The following is a 20,036-nucleotide window of genomic DNA, read 5'->3' on the forward strand; positions in this document are numbered from 1 at the left end:
TTACATGGAAAGAATCAACAAGATTAAGGAGTATCCTAGGTATAAAACATTAGAGAAATGACTGAGTTCAGTAATAACATGAGTTACAGGCCAGTGACAGCTGTGATGGCAGAATTGTCCACGGGATCAAGAAGAGAGGTAGCAGAAGGAGTGATTGGGAGTACTGGGAGGGTTCTGTTACAGCCAGGTGGGCTTGAACATCCTAGCTACGATAAAGAGCCTCAGATGTGCTTTCCTCCCTCAGTGAAATTTTTAAAGCTCAATCTTGTCATATTTGAAAGGAGAAACCCTTTTGTCTTCCTTCTCCATGATGGTTTTATAAGGCAAGTCTAGCTTCTGTCTGGATATCACCAGTTCTTCGTATTTACTGCAATTATGCCACAGCTGCCTTGAGAATAAACTTCAGTCAGTTCTCATTTTAATTTTTGTGACTATGTATTTATTTTTCAGAAGACTGGAGGCAGGAAAAAATTAGGAGACCAGAAAAGACCCTGTCTTAGGTATGTCATATATACACATATATCTGAAAATTAAGACGTATGACCTGCTGTTGTTTTAGAATTCCCAAACTAGAGTAGCTTTCTTGACTGCCAGCTATTACCAGCTGTCAGACATAGTTCTCACACTTCATAAGGCTGACTTTCACACTGGTGCTATTTTCTTTAACAGTTAATAAATTCCATCCAAATCTCATAGTGTTTCACATAGCTAGCTGAAGAATACCTCTGATAAAGCATGCTTGTGTTGCTTAACAGACCTCCATGGAATGCCATGACAGCTTTTTCTAGGAAGGAAGTCTAGATAATGTTTGTTAACTGTGAATGCTGAAACTTTAACCTGACTTTAACATTGACTTTAACCAGATTTAAACCCATGGATAAAACATTTTTCATGTCCCATAGAAAATTAATTTTTTTAAGCATATCATTTTGAAATACAGTTGATGTATTTCAGGACATAATAAGAAGATATTGCTGCATTTTTTATTTAATTTTAATTATAGATCTCAAATGTTTGTATTTGGGTAATCTAGAGTCTCATACAGAAATACTGGTGGAACAGGCTGATAGTCTTCAGGAAAAACTTGTAGATAACAGTTTGGAGCCCCCATATACTTGTTTAGACGACCTGCATACCAAGGTCTGCACCTGTGCTATGTCTCAGGGAGCTTTTCCTCTTATTTGTCACTCTCTTGAGATCCTTTTGATCCCTTTTGACCTTAGAATTCAGTTGTCCAACCTCTGACAATCTGGATTAATTTAACTGAACTAATCTCTGTCTTACCTGGAAATGGGATAATTCAGCAGAAGTGTAATGAATTTACAGAAATGTATTTGAGAGAATTTGGCCTGAAGTATGCAGTAATGTACAAAAATAAATAACACTTTTAAAAAACAAATCAAATTACTTTGTGGGAAAGAGAGAATGTTTAAAGATATTCTAACATCTTTGTGTTTCCTGCTAGTCTCTTTTGGATCATGAAAAAAATGTAAACTTCAGAGATTAAAAATTCTTGAGCTCCTTTAACTCTGTGTGTGTCTCCGTCCCATGTAGATTTCAATGGCTTTTTCCTGTTCCAGTACTTGCTTATTGTCTATTGCCAGTTACCAGTCATTTACTAATAATCCTATTCTGGCATCATAAATGGACATGGCCTTTTCTGCTCAATGTTTTGGTAAGGAGACATTCTCAGAATGACTAAAGAAGACAGTAAATACTAATGCTGCTGAAACTAGAAGCTCCACTGCTATAGCGAAACAGCTTGAGAAGAAAGAGTTAGACGTCTCGTGAGTAAACAGCTAGAAAATGTTTCCACAGGAAAAGCGTCATAATCTGACTTGGATTGTTTCTCTAAAGAAGCAGTTTCAAGGCCATAGGTCTTCTTAAAAAGTATCTAATGATCCACACATTACATTAAAATGTGTTATCATTTTGTTACTGCAAATCAGAGATCTGACCTGAAAAATCTGAAGAAAATAATCCTTTTATTTTGTATATGCTTAGACATTGTATGACCATAGCAGTGGATACAGTTGTCTAAACAATTCATTACTTGCAATAATGTTTTCAGCACTGCTAATAAAAAGACAAACATAATGACTTTTTAAATGCACCAAATCCAAAAGAAAATTGAAATTCAATATCTAATATAAAATTCAGGAAAAACTTCTCAAAGTTTGTATCACGGTATCATCTTGCAGTTTAACTCAGATTACAAACATATTGTCATGTTTCTCTACAACTGTAAGTAGAAGACTTTTTATATCACATATATATATTTATCATATATATACTTATCAGAAGTGTTAGCAAAAGGAGAGTTAATGCTTTGGTAACAAAAGTTTCAATGCATCTATAATAATTTTTGGTTTAAACTTCCACTTGTGTATACCCAACCTTGAAATTACGTTTGCAAATAATACAGTTCTACATGTAAAAAGCAAATTATATAAACAACACTCTTTGTTAGCCACACTGACTGCTTTGTAGAAACGAGCTAAGGTTTATATACATATACTATACATATATGCTTGCATTGCATACAAATGCATGAAAGTATTCCCAGAATTGCTACTGAAAGCTTGTCCCTTAATGTACCCTAACTCTATATCTGCTATTTGAAACCATGGAGTTTACTTTCTTTAATATACTGCATTACAAAATGCATACAAAAAAAAAGAAGCAAATTGCTCTCACAGTGCTCCACAAAAATTTTCACGTCCTCAGCTTCTGAAACATTTAAGATTATTAACTTGCTGGCAAGTTCCTGAGGAATCTTAAGGCATCTGTGCCTGCACTACTTATTTTAAGCTCTGCCTTCCAATGTTTTGAAATCAGCAGACCCTCTTGACTTTCTTAGTAATTGCATTTTATGTGGTTCTGGCTTTTAGACAGATTCAAGAATGACATAATCTTCTTTTCCCACCCACAGATTTTGGACTGTTGCCGTCGGTTACACCCTTCCGAGTAATGTGCAGCACGAATCCTTGTCTGATCCCATATGCCCATAAATGGAAGGCAGCCCAGCACAGATGGCTAAAACACAGTTTCTTGGCTGGCTGTCGATCCCCGCCGTAGGTAGAGTAAGGCTTCTTTGTTTTTTTCCTATCAATTAGTATTACTTAGGCTTCAGTGCAGGAATGTCAGTCCAATGTCATACTCTGTTAAAAGAAAACGGGCTGATTTCTCTCTAAGCTTTACTCCTTTTGCTGAGAGAACAGATATCTTCTGGAACACAGCAGCAGCTGATAAACAAACTATGCAAAGTGCTTCTTTTGCACTTTTTACTGAAACATTTATACAAATGCGCCTAAAGTACAGAAGTTTGTCACTCTTTACTTTTGCAAAAAAAAAAAAAAATTATACTTTGCTACTGCGTATTCATCAGTACTGTAGCAGTCATACATTCAATCATTAACAATGCCGGATTCAAGTACCAAGCCATACAACAACAGGATAAACATTGAGAAAAAAAAGGCACTTTACGGAGTTGGTCACCAACGTTATAGAACTAGAAATAATTTACAAACCAGTCCCACTGCCCAATCTCACACAGCGTCTCCTAACTTCCTGAAGACAATGCGAGAGTTTGCACGAGTAAGAAATATGGCATGTGAATTCAGCATAGCAGGTAAGGCCCCTAGCTATGCATATTGTAATGCTAAGGCACTATCAGAAAGTGAGAGCAGGATGTAGCGCCCCATCCTGTGTCCACAGAGTGCCTTGTGCTAGCCACAAACTCAGAGTTTCAGAGAAACGAGTACTCCTTTGCCCTTGGAAAGTGTAACATATGCAGCAATGGCACAACGCAGTTTCTGCCTTGGCCATTCACTCTGGGGTTCATTGGTTCATAAAGCTGAGCAGCTTTAAAGGCAGACAATGCCTCAGTGGTCAGTAGAAGATAGGACAGAGAGATATGCCTGTCTTCTGCCTTGTACTTTCTACACAAGTTTATATAACATTTTACCCTGCAGCTTCAGCTCTAATGACAAATCGGCCTGCCTCTGCCACTAAAAACGTCTACCAAAACCCACCATTAATTTCTTAAGGAAATTAGTTTGCATGATTCCTCTCCAGAATATCTACTCTTTACATTTAGCTTTTTCATGCTTGGTCAAACTCTAAAACATTGTACCATTGTCATAGTATCTTGGACCTCCTAAGCTACGGATTACTGGGAAACAACACTCCTGTCAAGCTTCAGGGATGTGAGAGAAACTCATCCTTACTATGTGGCAATTACATTGCAGCTTAAAGGACGGGCACTGAAACTTCCAGCCAAATAAAAAAGCATGTATCATGCTCAAGGAAGCACTAGCCACGTCCAGAAGAAATGGAGAAGAAAGCCTCAAGTTATCACCACAAAAATGAATGACTTAACTTGAAAAGAAAAATGTCTTGGTTTTTAATTTCTTCTCTTCTTGGGTAATGGGTCAAGTCTGATAATAATTGGGCAATATGAGAGGATGACTGGACATCAGGATGTGATGTCTAAAGACAGAAGAGGAAAAGCTAGAAGACAGGGTTCTCATAAGACTTTTTTTCATGATCAGGTAGACTGTTGTAGCTTCATTTTAGCCCTCTTCCAGCTAAGATCAGCGCAGCTGAGACTTGTGCCTTTATCTCATTCCTAGCAGTGTGTGATAATCCAACCGAACAGGTATCTAGCAGGAAGAAAACTGAGATAGGCTAGAAAATGGGAGAAATCGATCATGACAGTCACCAAAGAGTGGAATTTCTATAAAATATAATAGGAAATTTCTATGTGAAATAGGTCCAGAGGACTGCTTCTTTTGCTAGGTTCTGGTCCCAGTGCAAACTACAGTACTATTTGTTTCCATGGTACAAATTACCTGGCTAACAGGTTACAACATTTTTAAAAAGGGATAATATCTAAATCCTATAAAATTCTACTTCAGCCTTATCAAAAAGCCCACAGCATTCTAAAATACGTCTTCTCAAGGCAGCAGTTAAGTTCTAGGAAGTTTTTAAGAAGACAGTGAATCTGCCCTTTACTGACAAAATAAAATAAAAGATTATCTAGATGTCCAAGCTCTTCAAATTTTATTAAGTATCCTTAATTCTCTGTATTATGAGATCTATTGCTTCTAGTAATGCAATTATCATTAACAGTTGTTCGTTCATATACTAAGAATGAGAATCTGTTTTATCTGCAACAGAATTGTAGTTATTTAAGACATTAAATTCACACACCCACCTTAACACACGCACAAAACGTTTTAGTTTCTCATAATGACAAGCAATTCTACTACACAAGCACTTCCAAAATTATTTTTGAATGTTATACATCATATATTCTGTTACTATACATAAAGAGATGAGGAGCTATGAAAGCATATAACTTCTGCCATTATCTGGGAAATTTACAGATAATAAGAGTTTTTTTAAACAGGTAGGTAGAAGGTATATGTTATGATAGGCTGTATCATCTGATACTATATTTCTGGAACAGCCATGAGACATAGGAACACCCTAAGTTGCACTGTCTCAGATCAAGGCTGAGAATCCCAAGTGCTTATCTAAGGTATTATAACAACCTTATCTGTGGGAATACTTGGGGCAAGTCATCAGCTAGAATCATCACACACTGGTTGATCTTAATGGAAAAGCAGAGCCTAAATTGCTGGCTAGAGCTGAGCAAATAGCACAAACGTTTTCTGTCTAATTTTTATGACACATCCCTATTAGGTCTGCTTTTTGATAATGTTCTAGAAAATGATTGTCAAGAATGTTGCAAAAACTAAAATTTGTATACACTTATTTAGCAGTATATTCACACAAAGCTAAAGCTGAATTCCTACACAAAGCTGGCTGTACTAAAGGACGACTCTGTGAGTAACACCCAGTTAATCAATAGACGGGAAAAACCAGATGATCCATCCACTCATCAAAACAACTTGTACTTAAAATAGTACATCATAACAAGTGACTCACGATCAATTGCAGACCATACTGGACAGGTAAAAACTGTATTGCTCAAATGAATTATTTGTTACAGCGTATGCTCCTCACTCTGTTTCTAACGTTCCCTTATGTTCAATGAAAATATATCTACTTTCAAAATAGCTAAATTTAGGCCTTTTCTTTTTGATCAAAAGATCAAAATGAAATAAAACAAAAAAAAGCTTTAGGAAATATTGGAATTTTAGTGTTCTTAACCAAAAAGGCAAATTCCTACATTAGGTGTGTTTAAGCAGGTGGATGAGATGGCAATTTTCATCGATGTGTTAAGTGCTGGCAAATTGCTGTCCCCATTTAAATTGGCAATAAAAGTTTTACTGACTTCAATGAGGGAAGTTACACTAATCCAGAATAATGTACTGAAAATTCTGCTGCTAATTCTGGAACAGTTTAACAGGAGGAGTCTTCATTGTGCATACATATTACTGCATTATTTATTATACTATTTGGTTATTTTTCATTTCATTTCACTGGTAACATAAATTGAGTTCACTCTATTGAGATGCAGCTGACATTTAAATGCTAATGCTTTTAAGCCATGTACGTTTTCTTATTTAAAAATAAGCTTGCTAGTTCAGAAAAATAAACATGAAATAAGCCTAAGAAGAAAATCAATTTTACTGTCAGTTTTTGCCTCATGTAATTTTTTTTAAAGACTATCTTTCAGTTAGCAACAAGAATGTTTCATTCATTCATGGGTAATACTTTGGCTCCATGTGCATTTATATAAGTAAGAAGAATTTTGGACCTCCTTTCTATTACATCAATAAGCTTTTCAATTCCTTTCCTGCCTCCTTGGCTCTCCCAGTACACTTTGTCAAGGAACAAAGACTGAAGCAACTTCTCACGTAAACGCTGGCTCCTCAGCACTGAAACTGCAGATTCAGGGAATCTGGAAAAGTGCAAAGAAATTCATCAGCTTTGTCATCACTCGGAACTGCAATATTTATGTTGTGGTCTAGCAATCAATGCCATGAATATGGATGGTGACTCAGCAAACAAAGTCGATGCAGGCCTGACTATACCTAGGCTAACTGTCTCTTTTACATCAGTGAGATTAATCATACATTTTTAGACACATCCTCTAGATGTATTTCACAAAAGGGGGCTTTGGCTGGTGATATTTATTCCAGTAACTTAATGTCCCATTCTGTTAGATTATAGTATGGTAACTTGTAACAGCGCAAAGCGCTTACAGAAGAGCTTTCTACACTAGTAGGTTTACATTTGTGGAGTTCAGTCTTTTCTGTGTTAGATCAGTCATGCCTTTACCAGTGCATAGGGCACAAATAGTTCTGTAATGCCCCTGGCAACTTTTGAATGCTGCAAGTAGTATATTAAAAGTGTGTCTAGAGTAAAAGTAGTTAAGCTTTACTAACTAATTAAACCTCCTCACAAAAAGGTAGAAGAAACCTGGAGCTAATGCAACATTGACAATATAATAATTCCTTTTAAGCAGCTCAGGGAGAAGGGCAGGCTTCTCCTTCCTCTTCTGATCCTAGAACCCGGGCACGCTCTGCAAAGAGTGCTTTATTCCTTCTAAATGTTAAGGAGAGATTTTGCTTCCAACTGAAAAACTGAGAAAAATTTATCAGTCTTTTTACAAAGTTAGTAACTTTAAACTTACTCATTGATTCCTTGCAGTATTTTGAAGTCTAGATTGTCCTCGCTTCTGTCAAAGAAACCCTTATTGTCTATAAAAGCCAAGTGCCTTTGGTCATGCCTTCTCTGAACTATGTGCGTCAGGTCAACAGCATCTTGATCACTACATTTCAGCTTCAGTCCTTGCTGCATGCAGAAATCTTCCTTGAGAGGTTTGAATCCACAGCAGTTTCTGTCTAGTCGATTATAGATCTGAAATCAAGTACAGGAGAATACCAAATGAAAACAATATCCAATTATTTGGCGCAAAGTGTCACTAAAGGTATCGCTAACTAACACAGCTGACAGGAAAACAAGCTGAGAACAATTATAACGGTCCCCATACTTCATGTACCATTAGAAGCAACTTCCCAGACTATATATCAGATCTATTTTATAGCCATGATTTGTTATGTCAGTGAAACTTCTTTGAAAGTAATGGACCAATACCACTGTGTAACGGGACTAACAAGATGGTGGATGCAGTTCAAGATTTTTCAAAAGGCTATAGGTTTTTTGCATTTTCTCTGCTGAAGTGCAACAGAAATAACACAGTCTAATCCACATGAAGGATCTCCATTTTGTGGACTCTATTAGACAAAATAGTACACAAAAAAAAGAGTTGAAAAGATTAGTAAGGGACAGAGTAAAGCAGCACAAGCTACAAAATGCAAGAATGGAGCCTGCATTTATAACCGTAAAGAAGTCTTCCTGAGTTGCACTGGGGTATATATGTTATAGACTTTATATAGTCTAGACATTGTGGTCTAGACAGGTATTGTTGCCTGTGTGAACCCCTGCTTATTCATAGCACAGTACTCAGTGAGGAAGGAATACTCTGATCTAACTTTAGTAGCGTAAACGTTAAGCATCTCTTCCGACCAGTCATTTATGTTCTATTCATAAACAATGGCAAGAAATAGGCACTTCCAGAGCAAAGGATGCTATTTGAGAACAATTGTCTAAAATGGGAAGGATAATCATTCTTTAAAGGTGCTTCTACCCTCTGTTGACCAGCTGAGAGTAGATGCCTGACAAGGTCAGAGCCCTGATGGCACCAATGTGCCTTAATGGCCCTGAATAGCCTCACCTGGTCCCCCACCCATGCACCCTCTGCCCATGGGCCCAGGACTTCATTTAAGCTCAGGCCTGGCCTCTCAGCCTTGGCTTAAGCTATGCTGGAGGTGTATCTGCTTCTTGTCTTGTCATCTGTTGACTCTGAATTGTTGTTTGGGTTTCCTTGCTTGACCATGGGCCTGATTTGTTACCTAGTCGTTGCCTGACTCTCCCTGGACTACTGCTGCTGTCACTGCCCTGCTCTGCTCACCTGGCTCAGGTAGCAGGGCACTATGCCTTGTTGGTGTGGGCATGCTTGGCTCCCAGCTTGCCTCCCCTTTGGGAGCAACCCTGCCCTTGCTGCTCCCTGGCAGATGTTTATACAGGTAAGGTGAATCTAAAACTTAATGAGTAGCTACTCAATGGTTTTTATTTTGTATTTTTTTTAATCCTTCTTGTTTGCTGTATACCACCAGCTCTTCAAACTTCTCTAAGTAGTTCACATAGACAGAAAGCCTCCTAAAACTTTTTTATTTCTGAGACATCAGTGAAAGGAGGTGTTATGACTATTCCCCTGATACAGACTATGGTGCACGTGAGAAAGGTCCACTAACTATGTTCATCAAGTGAAAGGCCTAGAGTTTCACTTTTCTCAAGTAGGCAACAGTGCTGCCATTGGCCTTGGTGACAAACCTGAGGAAAGGAATAGACTTTCTTCTTTCTTTCTTTTTAGGGCAGCATTCAGTATCTTCAGATTCTCTGTTGTTTGCAATTTTCTACCTCACTGAATTTCTCATTTAACTCATTTCAAGTTTTGCCAAAAAATGAAATCCAAATAGACTCCTTCAACATATAGTCCTAATTCATCCTCATTGCATTTCACTAGATGCACTAACTAGGTGAGGAGATCATGTTCTTGAAGACAGTATCTTTACAATATCTTGCATCATTACAACATTAATTCCAGCCTGTCCTAATATTTAATCTTTATGTTGCAACCTTAATGGCTTAACATTGATTTTTATGTCATATATTTATGTACATAAGAGGTTCAAAAACTAAAGAAGCCATTTTACTTATGCCCTTATTCTATTTGAGTTCTTGTGCAGGGCAAGTGAAGGTCAAATGTAAGCATTTTTCAGCCCCTCCTATGTTTGAGTATTTGAAAGTAGAAATTAGGTACATCTATTAAGGGCACATGATCTATCCTTTTGACAGGAACATGTTTAACAGAGAATATTTTTTACCATTACTCTGTATTTCCAAATGATTTATGAAGCACGGATTTTCTGAGAAGAATAATGTTGCATGGTTCACCAGATCACACTTTACCCTGTAAAGATATTTTTCTTGTTGTTCAGTCCAATTTTTTTCTTTGCTCAACTTCATACTGTTATTCTCACTGATGTCCTCTTTAATCATCTTGAACATTTCCTCTGCCTTCTCGATGCTTACACTCCTCAGAAAATGTAAGCCAGTTACTGTATCTCTGCAACACAGTCACTGTTTAGCCACATATATTTATTTTAATCTTGCCTCATGAATCTATTCTTAACTATCAGTTACTGTTCTCTAAATTCACTGCAGTTTATCTGCATCACTCATTCTTATTCGATCTCAAATGTACAGAGAAGAAAAAGAAAAGAAAATCCCTTCCCTCATAGAAATGTATTTCTGTGATTTTTTTTTTTTTTAGTATCACTTTGCAAACAGTTATTTTCTTCTGATTTTTGTCCAGGTAGATTCCACAAAGGCTCTCCCTATTTCACTAACACATGCAGATTCTTAACAGAATACTGTAATTAAGTAAGGAGCTCCTGGAGTGATCTCTTAATTAAAGCTACTTTTTTTGTTTAATTTTGTTTAATTTATGCACACAAACACACACACAAATATAAGCAAGGAGATGTGAGTAGGCTTCAGCCTTTTCCAGGTATACAGACCGATTTGGCAACAACTAAGACAGTTAAGTTCCTGACCTTTTTCCTTAATTATAAATTGGTGGTGTTTTGGTTTTTTTAAGTTCTTAAAATTAAGAAACTAGCAGAAACAAGCTCAATCTGGGCAAAAACAGGTTTTCCTCAAAAAAAAACAAAAATGATTTTTTGAAAAGTCCCATTTGTGCTCAAAATGACTCTTTCAAGGGTGATATTTACATTCAGTAAATATTTTACCTGAAGAAGAAAATCAAAGAGTGCTATCTTGGACCACTCATGATGATGGATTTCAGTACAGCCCCATTCAGCTTTGGGTACTTTACCATTCAGCCAGCATTTCTGCTTCAATAGTTGCTGGTATCTTCCCCATGTTAATCTCGCTGAAGAATGGGTAATATTATCTGTTGGACTCAGTGTGGAATCCCAGAGAATAACAGGGCAGGCTTGACTGTCTGCGAAAAGGAAAAATAGAATCATTACTATGTTGGAATAATGTCAGACTGACTTGATTATTCTTTATACATCAGTAATTATATGTGTTTACAGATGTTGCAGAAAAATGCCAAGGCCTAATAATCTGACATCCTTTGGTTAATGGTATCTTATTCCACACCTAAAACCAGCTACTACAGGAATGGAATAAACGGACATTATGAATGTCTTCAGTGTACAGAAGGCTTTCTCTGTTTGGAAGAAGAGATTAATGTATAAAAATCATATATTAAGCCAAACTATTAAAAATGTTGTAGGTAGATTAAGAGCCTACAATGGCATTGTGAATCAATGCTGTAACATTCCTGTGAACTGATGATGATTTAAGAGAGCTGAAAACTTGGCAAAGACAGACTACAAAAACCATACTCAAAGTGGATTTATTTTGTCATCTTTTGTATTTTAGGCCTATAATGTATGATTTCACAGTTCTGAAGTGGTATGAGAATGCTGGAGAGTGAGCTTAGCATGAATAAACACCTAGATAAGTATTTTTTATACTACTCAGCTACAACACATGGTATCTGTTTTATATAGCAGATATTTTGGCCTAATTCTTTCAGTGACCAACAGCAAGGCAAGTAAAAGTTGTTAATGTGCATGCTCAATCTGTAACTAGTGAGAAGGGTTAAGAATGAATCTCCACACAGCTGAATCAAAAGATAACTTGTTCAAAGGATGTTGACTGATTTAAAACAAAGGCAAGGAATGACCTTTGTTCATAATTAGCAATTAATCATATGTAAAGATGGATTATGCCTCTGATGACAGAGCACAATTAAGCAGAAATGCAACCAGCTTCACTAGGAAAAGCAGAGAAAAACAGTCTTCTCTCCAAAACCAGACAATAAATCTCCTCTCGGTCATAGCATACACATATAAGGTAGTCCTTCTCAAGCCAATCCAGCACGTAGCTCCACCAGCTCTTTAACTCTCCTCCTGGTTGTCTGATGTTTCCTTAGCAACCTTGAAAGTGCCTTTCTCTTAGGAACTGCAGTCCCTCTCATGCTATGATCATCAGTACCACCTTTGTCAGCACCTTGTATCACCCTCTCTCCTCTGCTCACAGAGCATCTCTCAAACAAAGCTTCTTTACTGAGGTACCTGAATACAGATTTAGGAATCTGACTTGGGAAATCCTGGCCCTCTCCCCATCTCTCTTACTCTGGGATCTCTCACTCTGACTGGCTCTATCACTGATGTTGACTTTGGCCAAGCCAGTTCAGCTAAAGGCTAAGCTTTTTTTCCAAGCTGCTTGGAGAAAGTCTATGTATTGGGAATTATCACGAAAAATAAATTTTTCTTCAGAACCAAAACTGATCTATTATTTTTATATCCCTAATAACAGCCTAAACAAGTATTCCTGAATTTTTCCACAAACCAAACATATCAACAGTCGTCTAGCAAAACAACATCTCTTGCTTACCCAAAAGAGACATGATAAACAATAGTAATATAAATACTTGAAAAATATGAACAATATCTTGCCAATTTCCATTAAGATAAAATTTTTCTTTTTAAAACCAAGGCTAAATACAGGAAATGTTTGTGATTCAGAGGAAATGGGAGCAAAAAAAGATGAGCTGAAACATAACCTTTCAACTTTGCAATATAAATTGAATTACAGGAACATAGAACAGCAGCTTCAGTAAAGAGCAGTAACTCAGACTGCTGACACTCACAGGAAAAACATGAAGATGCTGAATAAAAACAGATAAGGGGTTTGATTAACAGCTGCATGAATTGGCTTTACCCCACTGAAGTCAGTGGAGCTCTTCTGACTCAAACTTCCCGAGGGCGGAGCTGAAGTTAATTGAGCAATGAAAAGTACAGCCTAAACTATGAATCAGAGTTTGGTACAGCAGAGATCAAGGAGGTTCAGCACCTTTGAGAGTAAGTCCAGCACGTTCTGGGAGGCCTCTTTCCTAATTGGTCTCACATGGTAAGACAAAGGTTTAGTACTTTTGTTGTTGCAGCTGGATTGCTGCTTTAGGCTATCCAAAGATGCCACTGCTCTCTGGTACAGCAGTATCTGAAGACTGAAATAACTTCTCAGAAACCCACCATGAGAGAAGGAAATATTAAAAGGGACCTAGTGAATCTTGCCCAATGCTGGTTAACTTGATTTTTCTTTTAATCTGCCATTTAGATACATATACCTAGTTGGGTACTGGAAGATTAAGAGATTTGTAAAATTGCATGGAAAAGATCGTCAAAACTGGTATTGCAACCATCTTCTTGGTAACTCACAGGAATTTTTACAGCATCAAAATACTTCTAAAAATGTTAGGCCCTTAGGAGCCACTGATTCAGGGTATCCTAAGCTCAGTAAACTAATCCAGCTGCAACATCATGTTACTGAGTCTAGACTGCCCGAGGTAGTGACTGCTACATTCACAGTTAGTTAATGTATTACTACATAGCTGCTTCTACATAGGCATCATCTAGACACCCACATTCCACTTTAAGGATTGGCTGTATGCGTCTTAACTACATAGATGCTCTTGCAAATGTTACTCTTGCTTATCTAAAGCATTTTCTCTAACTTTCTCATGAGAAAAATATTTTCAAATATACCCAAGAGACCCTCAATAAAAAGAGCAAATCTTTCAAGAGATACTTAAAGCTCTATCTCAAACTCATCATCTCACACTGTAGTACAGTACAGTTTACCACTGCTACATTTGAAAGAAATAGTTTTTTTACCCACATATTAGTATTAGGGGATAATTTACTGTGGAAAGATGAGAGCAACTGACATAAAGAGCACAGAAGAAAGAGTTATACATAATATAACAAGGGCTGAATTTCAAAGTTTTTTAGGTCAAGCTTTGAGAGAGGAAAATATATGGGACAGAAGCAGAAGGTACTTTTTTCAGGGGGGAAATATTGGGTAGAAGGTACTTTATTTTGGGGGGAAATATTGGGAATATGGCCTCTAGTACCTCTGAGGTACAACATCATTGGGTATAAGCTGTTTCAGGTTGATAAACAGAACCTGAACAAGATCAACTGAAGCATTTTGGAACAATTTGAATGTATAAGGCAGTGTTAGTTTTCCTTATTCTTTCACCCTGCCTTTCTTTGCCTGCTTTTGTATAACTTTTGATGAGATGGTAAGGGCAGGCTGAGAGTGCAGGCTGTGACACAGAAAAATCTATGGCCCCATTTATCATCATATAGAGGCCAGTAAAGCAAAACAACAAGTATGATCAATAGAGCCATCTATCACACCTGTGCCTTTCATATTTGCACAAAACTAACAGTGAAAGCTGTTAGTCGAAGGAATAGCTTCCTGCACATGTAGCATAAAAGCAGCTCTAAGCAAACAGTGGGTTCAATCTTCAGCTAGGAAAGCCCCACTAAACTGAGTACACCTGTGCTTATTCCTCTCAGCACAGGATCAAACATATTTAACCAAGCTCATTATATCAGAGAACTGTGGGTGGTGGGCAGCATGTGGTAGCTCAGTCCATGAGCAAGAGGTGTAATTCAGCAGGAGCTTTGTGCTGAGCTATGAAGCTTGGCTGTGGTGCTTGGATCCAAAGAGCCAGAGTCCCTTCCTCCTCCTTGCAGATGCAGAGCAGAGAAGGAGCACCTGCTGCAACTCATTGTCCTCCAGCAGTGGCTCAGGCCCTAACACTGGCATTGTCCTGCTCCGCAAGTGCTGGTGCTGACCTAGAAACAACCTGTGCAGTTGTTTTACTTAGCTTCTGTGCAAACTCATTAGGGTTGGGCTGTGACTCCAAGCTGTGACCCCAAGCACGGTCACCTAAGCAAGTCTCAGCTTGATCATCCAAACCTAAGAAACAGAAATGATTCTCAGTCTTGCGGTGTTAATGCGACTATCCTAAAATTGGGACACATGAGTCATCTACCACTTTCTCCATAATAGACAAGAGTTTTATGATAATTTCTTGTTCCTTTACAGGCCAAGCCTTTTTTTTTCTTAGCTGTTATGAGGCTCACAAATTCCTCACACCTTGTATTTAGCATTATTAATAATTAAAATCTGCTTGCATATGCCCACAATTGTACTTCCTTAGTTTGTAACATGGAAGTCTAAGGAGCTTTACCCATCTGTATTCTCCAGGGTTTTTACATTTGGCCAATCAGTCATAAAAATACGAGTGAAAGACTTATCATGCCAGATTTTTCCATCCATGCAAGGTAGACAAGTCATAAAAAAAAACTTAAATTACTTAACACTGCAAAGGGTTTACAATTAACTAGGGAAGGCCATCGGACAGAAGAGTTGTACATAGTATCATGCCAGACTTTTTAAGTCAGTGGGGAATTGTGGGAATAAAGGAAGCCAAATCTGTATGGGGATCTAGTAAGTGCTTTTTAGAAAGTGCTTTTGACAAAATGAATGACAGTTTTGAGAAGCCCATTTATTAAGATTTTAATGCTACATCAAACTTGTCTCATTATATCACATCACAACTGAGGCAAACTAAAGGGATGTGTCATGGAGATATGTGAGCCCAGAAACTGTGTACATATACACGCACAGTCTCAAACCCTGTATTGCTTTCTTTCCCCTATGAAAGAAAGCAGGAGCTCATGATGCTCATGATTCACATGAGCAGCCCTGTAAAAACATTTGGAGTGCCCATCTAAACTTAAATGCATCTGGGTTATAGAAACGAGCTTGTTAATTGTTCATATTGGTTTTAAGGACATATTTTTGTCCATTTTCACAAAGATGTTTTCTATTAAAATATATAGTTAATTTAGGAGATTATGCCAAATAAAAGCATGTAAATATTAACAAGCTCAACTAGATAGTAGGCATCTGAGCTCCAGCGTGTTTCCAGGCTAAAGGAACGGAGAGAGACAAGGTACAGTAACTCTTCCAAATCCTCTGTTCACCCTTTAGCTGGAAAAAATGAAACAAGACCAAAATAATGTTATTTCTCTTCTCATCACCTAGCAACACTCTTCTTGCTATAGGAACATAACCAGTTATGAGGAAAAAAGATTTAAAGAGAGCAGAATGATCCCCCCTCTGTCCCAGACAGCCCAAAACATGTTGAAAGGTGAAAGATATTAAGCAACACAATGCACAATTAGCCTAATAGGAATTTTCAGGAGGCTTGCAGTCTGTCATCCGTAAGCCACACTGTGCAGAATTCCTCTAACTGAACTACCTTAATTCCTCATGACTGCTCTATAGTAATAAATCTTGTTCCTAAAAATAAACTCTGCCTCATGTATCTTCCGTGCTCTGCAAGTATTAATAATATTCCAAAGCCACCGAACTGTTATTCCTAGAGATTCACGCACATTGTTGTACAGGCTGCCAAAGGGAAGGTTTACAAAGTAGGAATAAATCAGAGGTCACTAGGTCCTCTTCCTGCTATCAGATTTTAGAAAGTCATTCTTGCTTTACTTTTTCTTTGAAGAAATACAGACTACTATTAAAAATATTTTGTATAAGCTAATTTCAGCAGCAAGAAATGAACAGCAGAAACAAATAGCTACCCACTTTAGCAATGATTCATTAAAATACAACGTAGTCCTTTTGGATTGTGATTTGTGAGGTATAAAAATAGCAGTTAGGCTGAAGACATATTTAACAAGATAGCAATGTTAGAAGTAGGCTTACTTCCATCTCACATTGCATGTCTGAAATCTATCTTTAATTTTAGTTTAGGACAAAAAAAAATCAAGCAAACAGATTAAAATCTGTTTACATCCGTCATGCTACAAGCGTATTCCAATGTCTACTGTGCATATTTATTTGTCTACATAATATATACGTGTAGATATGTGTAACAAGCCTCAAAACGTCAAGCAGGATTCGTCGAGATATAGTAAATTTTTTGAGCTGCTGGGGAGAGGGAAGAATGTTTTTATGTTTCAGTTCCTGGAGGTATTAGTACTGTCAGAGTTGTATCAACCAACTTCAGGAACTTCCCTTACCTCTCAGAGTAGGTTCTCTGGCTAAATATAAAACTTCTTTCCTACCATTTATTTGAGACAGATGAATTCTTGTGTTCACTTTCAATAATATTTTGTTAAAGTGATGGTCTGACAGAGGTGAAAACGTAAAAGAAAAAATATTCAGAATTACCTATCAAATCCCAGGATATTCTTCTGGCTTTTCTTTCACCAGTTTCACTTTAGTTAGTCTGTACAATGTGGTGTTCCCTACAAACCTTTTTTCCCATTCCAGTCTTTCATGGAAGGTAAGTTGTTATTGCTCTCAGCAATTCAGTTATTCTATTGGGTATAAATTTCAGCGTATTGCATCCCTTTGGACAGGACAATACCTCTGCAGAAGTTACATACAGACATCAGCTTTATTCCTCTGTAATGATAGGATTAGTTCTCAGCCTAGCAAGAGTTAAAGCCTGCTGCTGCCTCACTGTTAATGTGGGAAGGGGAGGGAAACCTCAGCACCCCACCTGGAAGCTGAAAAATCATAGGAATGTGTTACCTGGGAAGAACTCCGATTTCCTGCTTACAGAAGGTAAGCTCCTGTTTAGCCCCAAGATCCTATCCAAATGAAAGGCAAACACCTCACTCATATCAAGGGGTCTTTTGATGATGCCACAGTGCCCGTGATTACAAGCTGTTCCTGGGGTGTGGGAACCTCTCCCAAATACTACGAGGACTCCTTTATGAGAAGGTACTTCTTGGATACTCTCTATTGGAGCATCTGCCATCATACGCATACTTAGGATGTCGTCTTTGCTCAGCCAAGAGGGAGAGCTCTCGCTGTAAATCCTGATGTTACTTTCCTGAGCCTGGGGCTGTGACTTTATACCTCCAGAAATCCCCTCAGGTCTCCAGTGACCCCTCCCCCTGATTGCCATTTCTTTATCCCTGTGTTCATTCAGTTGGTGCCTCCTCGTCTCTGGAGCTATTGCTGCTCCCGCTGTGCCCACAGCATGCACGGCCCTTCCTGGTTGCTGGGCAAAGGTCTCTTCCCTGCTGGTGAAAGTAGCTTTTGGAAAGTGCTGCACATAGGACAAAGGCATGGCATGTTTCTTTCTGCGCTTTGGCTTCACGGTGCCTCTGATATTGGCAGGCTTGCTGCGCTTGGATCGCAGGGTGATATAAACTACATTGGGTGGCACTGAGGTCCCATTGCCACCCAGCTGAAGTTCCTGGAGACTGGGTGGGGATAGGGTGCCATCCAGTGGGATGCCCAGAAAAGGAGTTTGGGCTGCATCTTGGAGGCTTCTGGAACTGGTCTTTGAGTGTCCTCCTTTGTGCTGGGGTAAAACATGACCCACCTGACTGACGAGGAAGCCCAGGTAGATCACACAAGCTGTGCCCAGTAGCAGATTCCTTCTCGTCCTTGGGCGCCTGCAAGTCCAGAGCCTCAGCACTCGTGGTGGGCACAGAGGGCAAATTAACCAGTTTTTGGTTTTCCCTGGCTGATCAAAGAAGGTCATTTCTCTAGCGAATCCACATGATGAAAACAATATAAAGTCTTCAGTACGTTCCAACCAGTATAATGATGCATGATTTCCCTTCCCTGATTTCTACTTCTCCTTTTCCAAATAGCTTCCAGCATGGGTGATGGACAGAGGCTACTGATATGCCTGGGAATGTGTTTAGGACTAAAGATGCTAACACTCCACTTCAACAAGCTGTTAAATTTTTATCAGCTGCCACAGGGGAAGCGATTGGCTTCAGAGAATGAATGGAAGCAACTACGTAAGCAAAGTTTACTGGCTTGTGGTCTAAAATAGCTGAAGTTCTCCTTTGAAACTGCCAAGAAGAAAAGAATTAGAAAAGAATTAGTAGGAGCATTTCATTATTCACACAAGTAATACAACATCTGTGGATATAATATGTAAGAGAGACAGAGAAGTTTTAGATGAAGCAGCCAGTATGCATCTAGAGACCTGCTAGCATACATCTTTCACTTTCTAATTACAGTATTAATTAAATACCAACATCATGAAATACAGGCTTAATTGGCCATCTCAGTTGTATTCTAACATTAGAAGAAAAGCTTGTCAAACCCAGATCATCAACTTTTATTATGAGACAAAGTCCTCCCTAAACCTCATGTTAATGCAGTAAACTATACAATATTAACTAACCAGTAACTATAGCAGTTTAATATGCAAATATTCCCAAACTGAAAAATATATTAGCAGTGCCAAATTTCCTTAGCTTAATATGAACACAGTTCATATACTTCATAAACCCAAATTAAAGATGAAAGATACTTAATCTTTACAGACTTGTGAAGCCATAAAATAGGATCTGGCTATAGTTTTTCAAATAGAATGAGAGTGGCTTATACATCCTCTCAGAGAAACAAAGATAGACTAAGTACACATTGTATACTTATTACAAGAACAATTAAAAAATCTCTTACCTATTCAGCTTGACTCATCTTTTGTTCTGCTAAATTCCTTAGGTTAATACAAATAACTTGGTAAAAGCTGACGTTCTCCAAGTATTCTAGCACATATTTCATTTTTAAGTATGGTCCACAGTTTAGGTATTTCATTGTAGGCTAAATACTGTTAGGAAGCTAACTGTACTGAGAGGTTGTTTGCATATGAACTGCTATAAACTTACATGAACCTCACGTTATAAAAAAAAGAAACTTCTATTTTAAATTCTGTAATGAAAAGTCCTGTGAAGTATGCGCCTTCTAAAAGTACATTCCATCCATTTCTAACTCCTGAGGGCCCTCTAGCGCACTGCAAGCAAATGTACTGAAGAAATCCCCATCTTCTACAGTTAGCAAAAAAAAAAAAAAAAAGCCCTCAGCATTTTATAGCATTTGAGAATCCTATGTCTATCTATCATATCTATCAAAATAGATAGTGGCTTTTAAAATCTCACATGAAATTAAGCAACTACAGAGTGTGCTTTGTATTTGTGCTTTCCAAAATGAGACACAGCATTGTCACTAATAGATGGAAAACTTGAGGCAGGGAGAAGTTAAGG

General features: G+C 37.9%; 1 protein-coding gene across 1 annotated transcript; it reads right to left on the reverse strand.

The window, feature by feature from the left end:
- Positions 1-1,966: 1,966 nt before the first annotated feature.
- On the reverse strand, positions 1,967-19,681 carry GASK1B (golgi associated kinase 1B). Its single transcript, XM_009677143.2, has 5 exons — positions 19,456-19,681; positions 17,554-18,836; positions 10,854-11,068; positions 7,610-7,836; positions 1,967-6,874 (listed from the first exon to the last, which is right to left on the reverse strand). The coding sequence occupies exons 2-5, from the start codon at positions 18,515-18,517 to the stop codon at positions 6,667-6,669; spliced, it is 1,614 nt and encodes a 537-aa protein (XP_009675438.2). The 5' UTR covers positions 18,518-18,836; positions 19,456-19,681; the 3' UTR covers positions 1,967-6,666.
- Between the last annotated feature and the right edge of the window lie 355 nt (positions 19,682-20,036).

The sequence above is a fragment of the Struthio camelus genome, chromosome 4 (assembly GCF_040807025.1).
Source record: "Struthio camelus isolate bStrCam1 chromosome 4, bStrCam1.hap1, whole genome shotgun sequence".
NCBI lineage: Eukaryota > Metazoa > Chordata > Aves > Struthioniformes > Struthionidae > Struthio > Struthio camelus.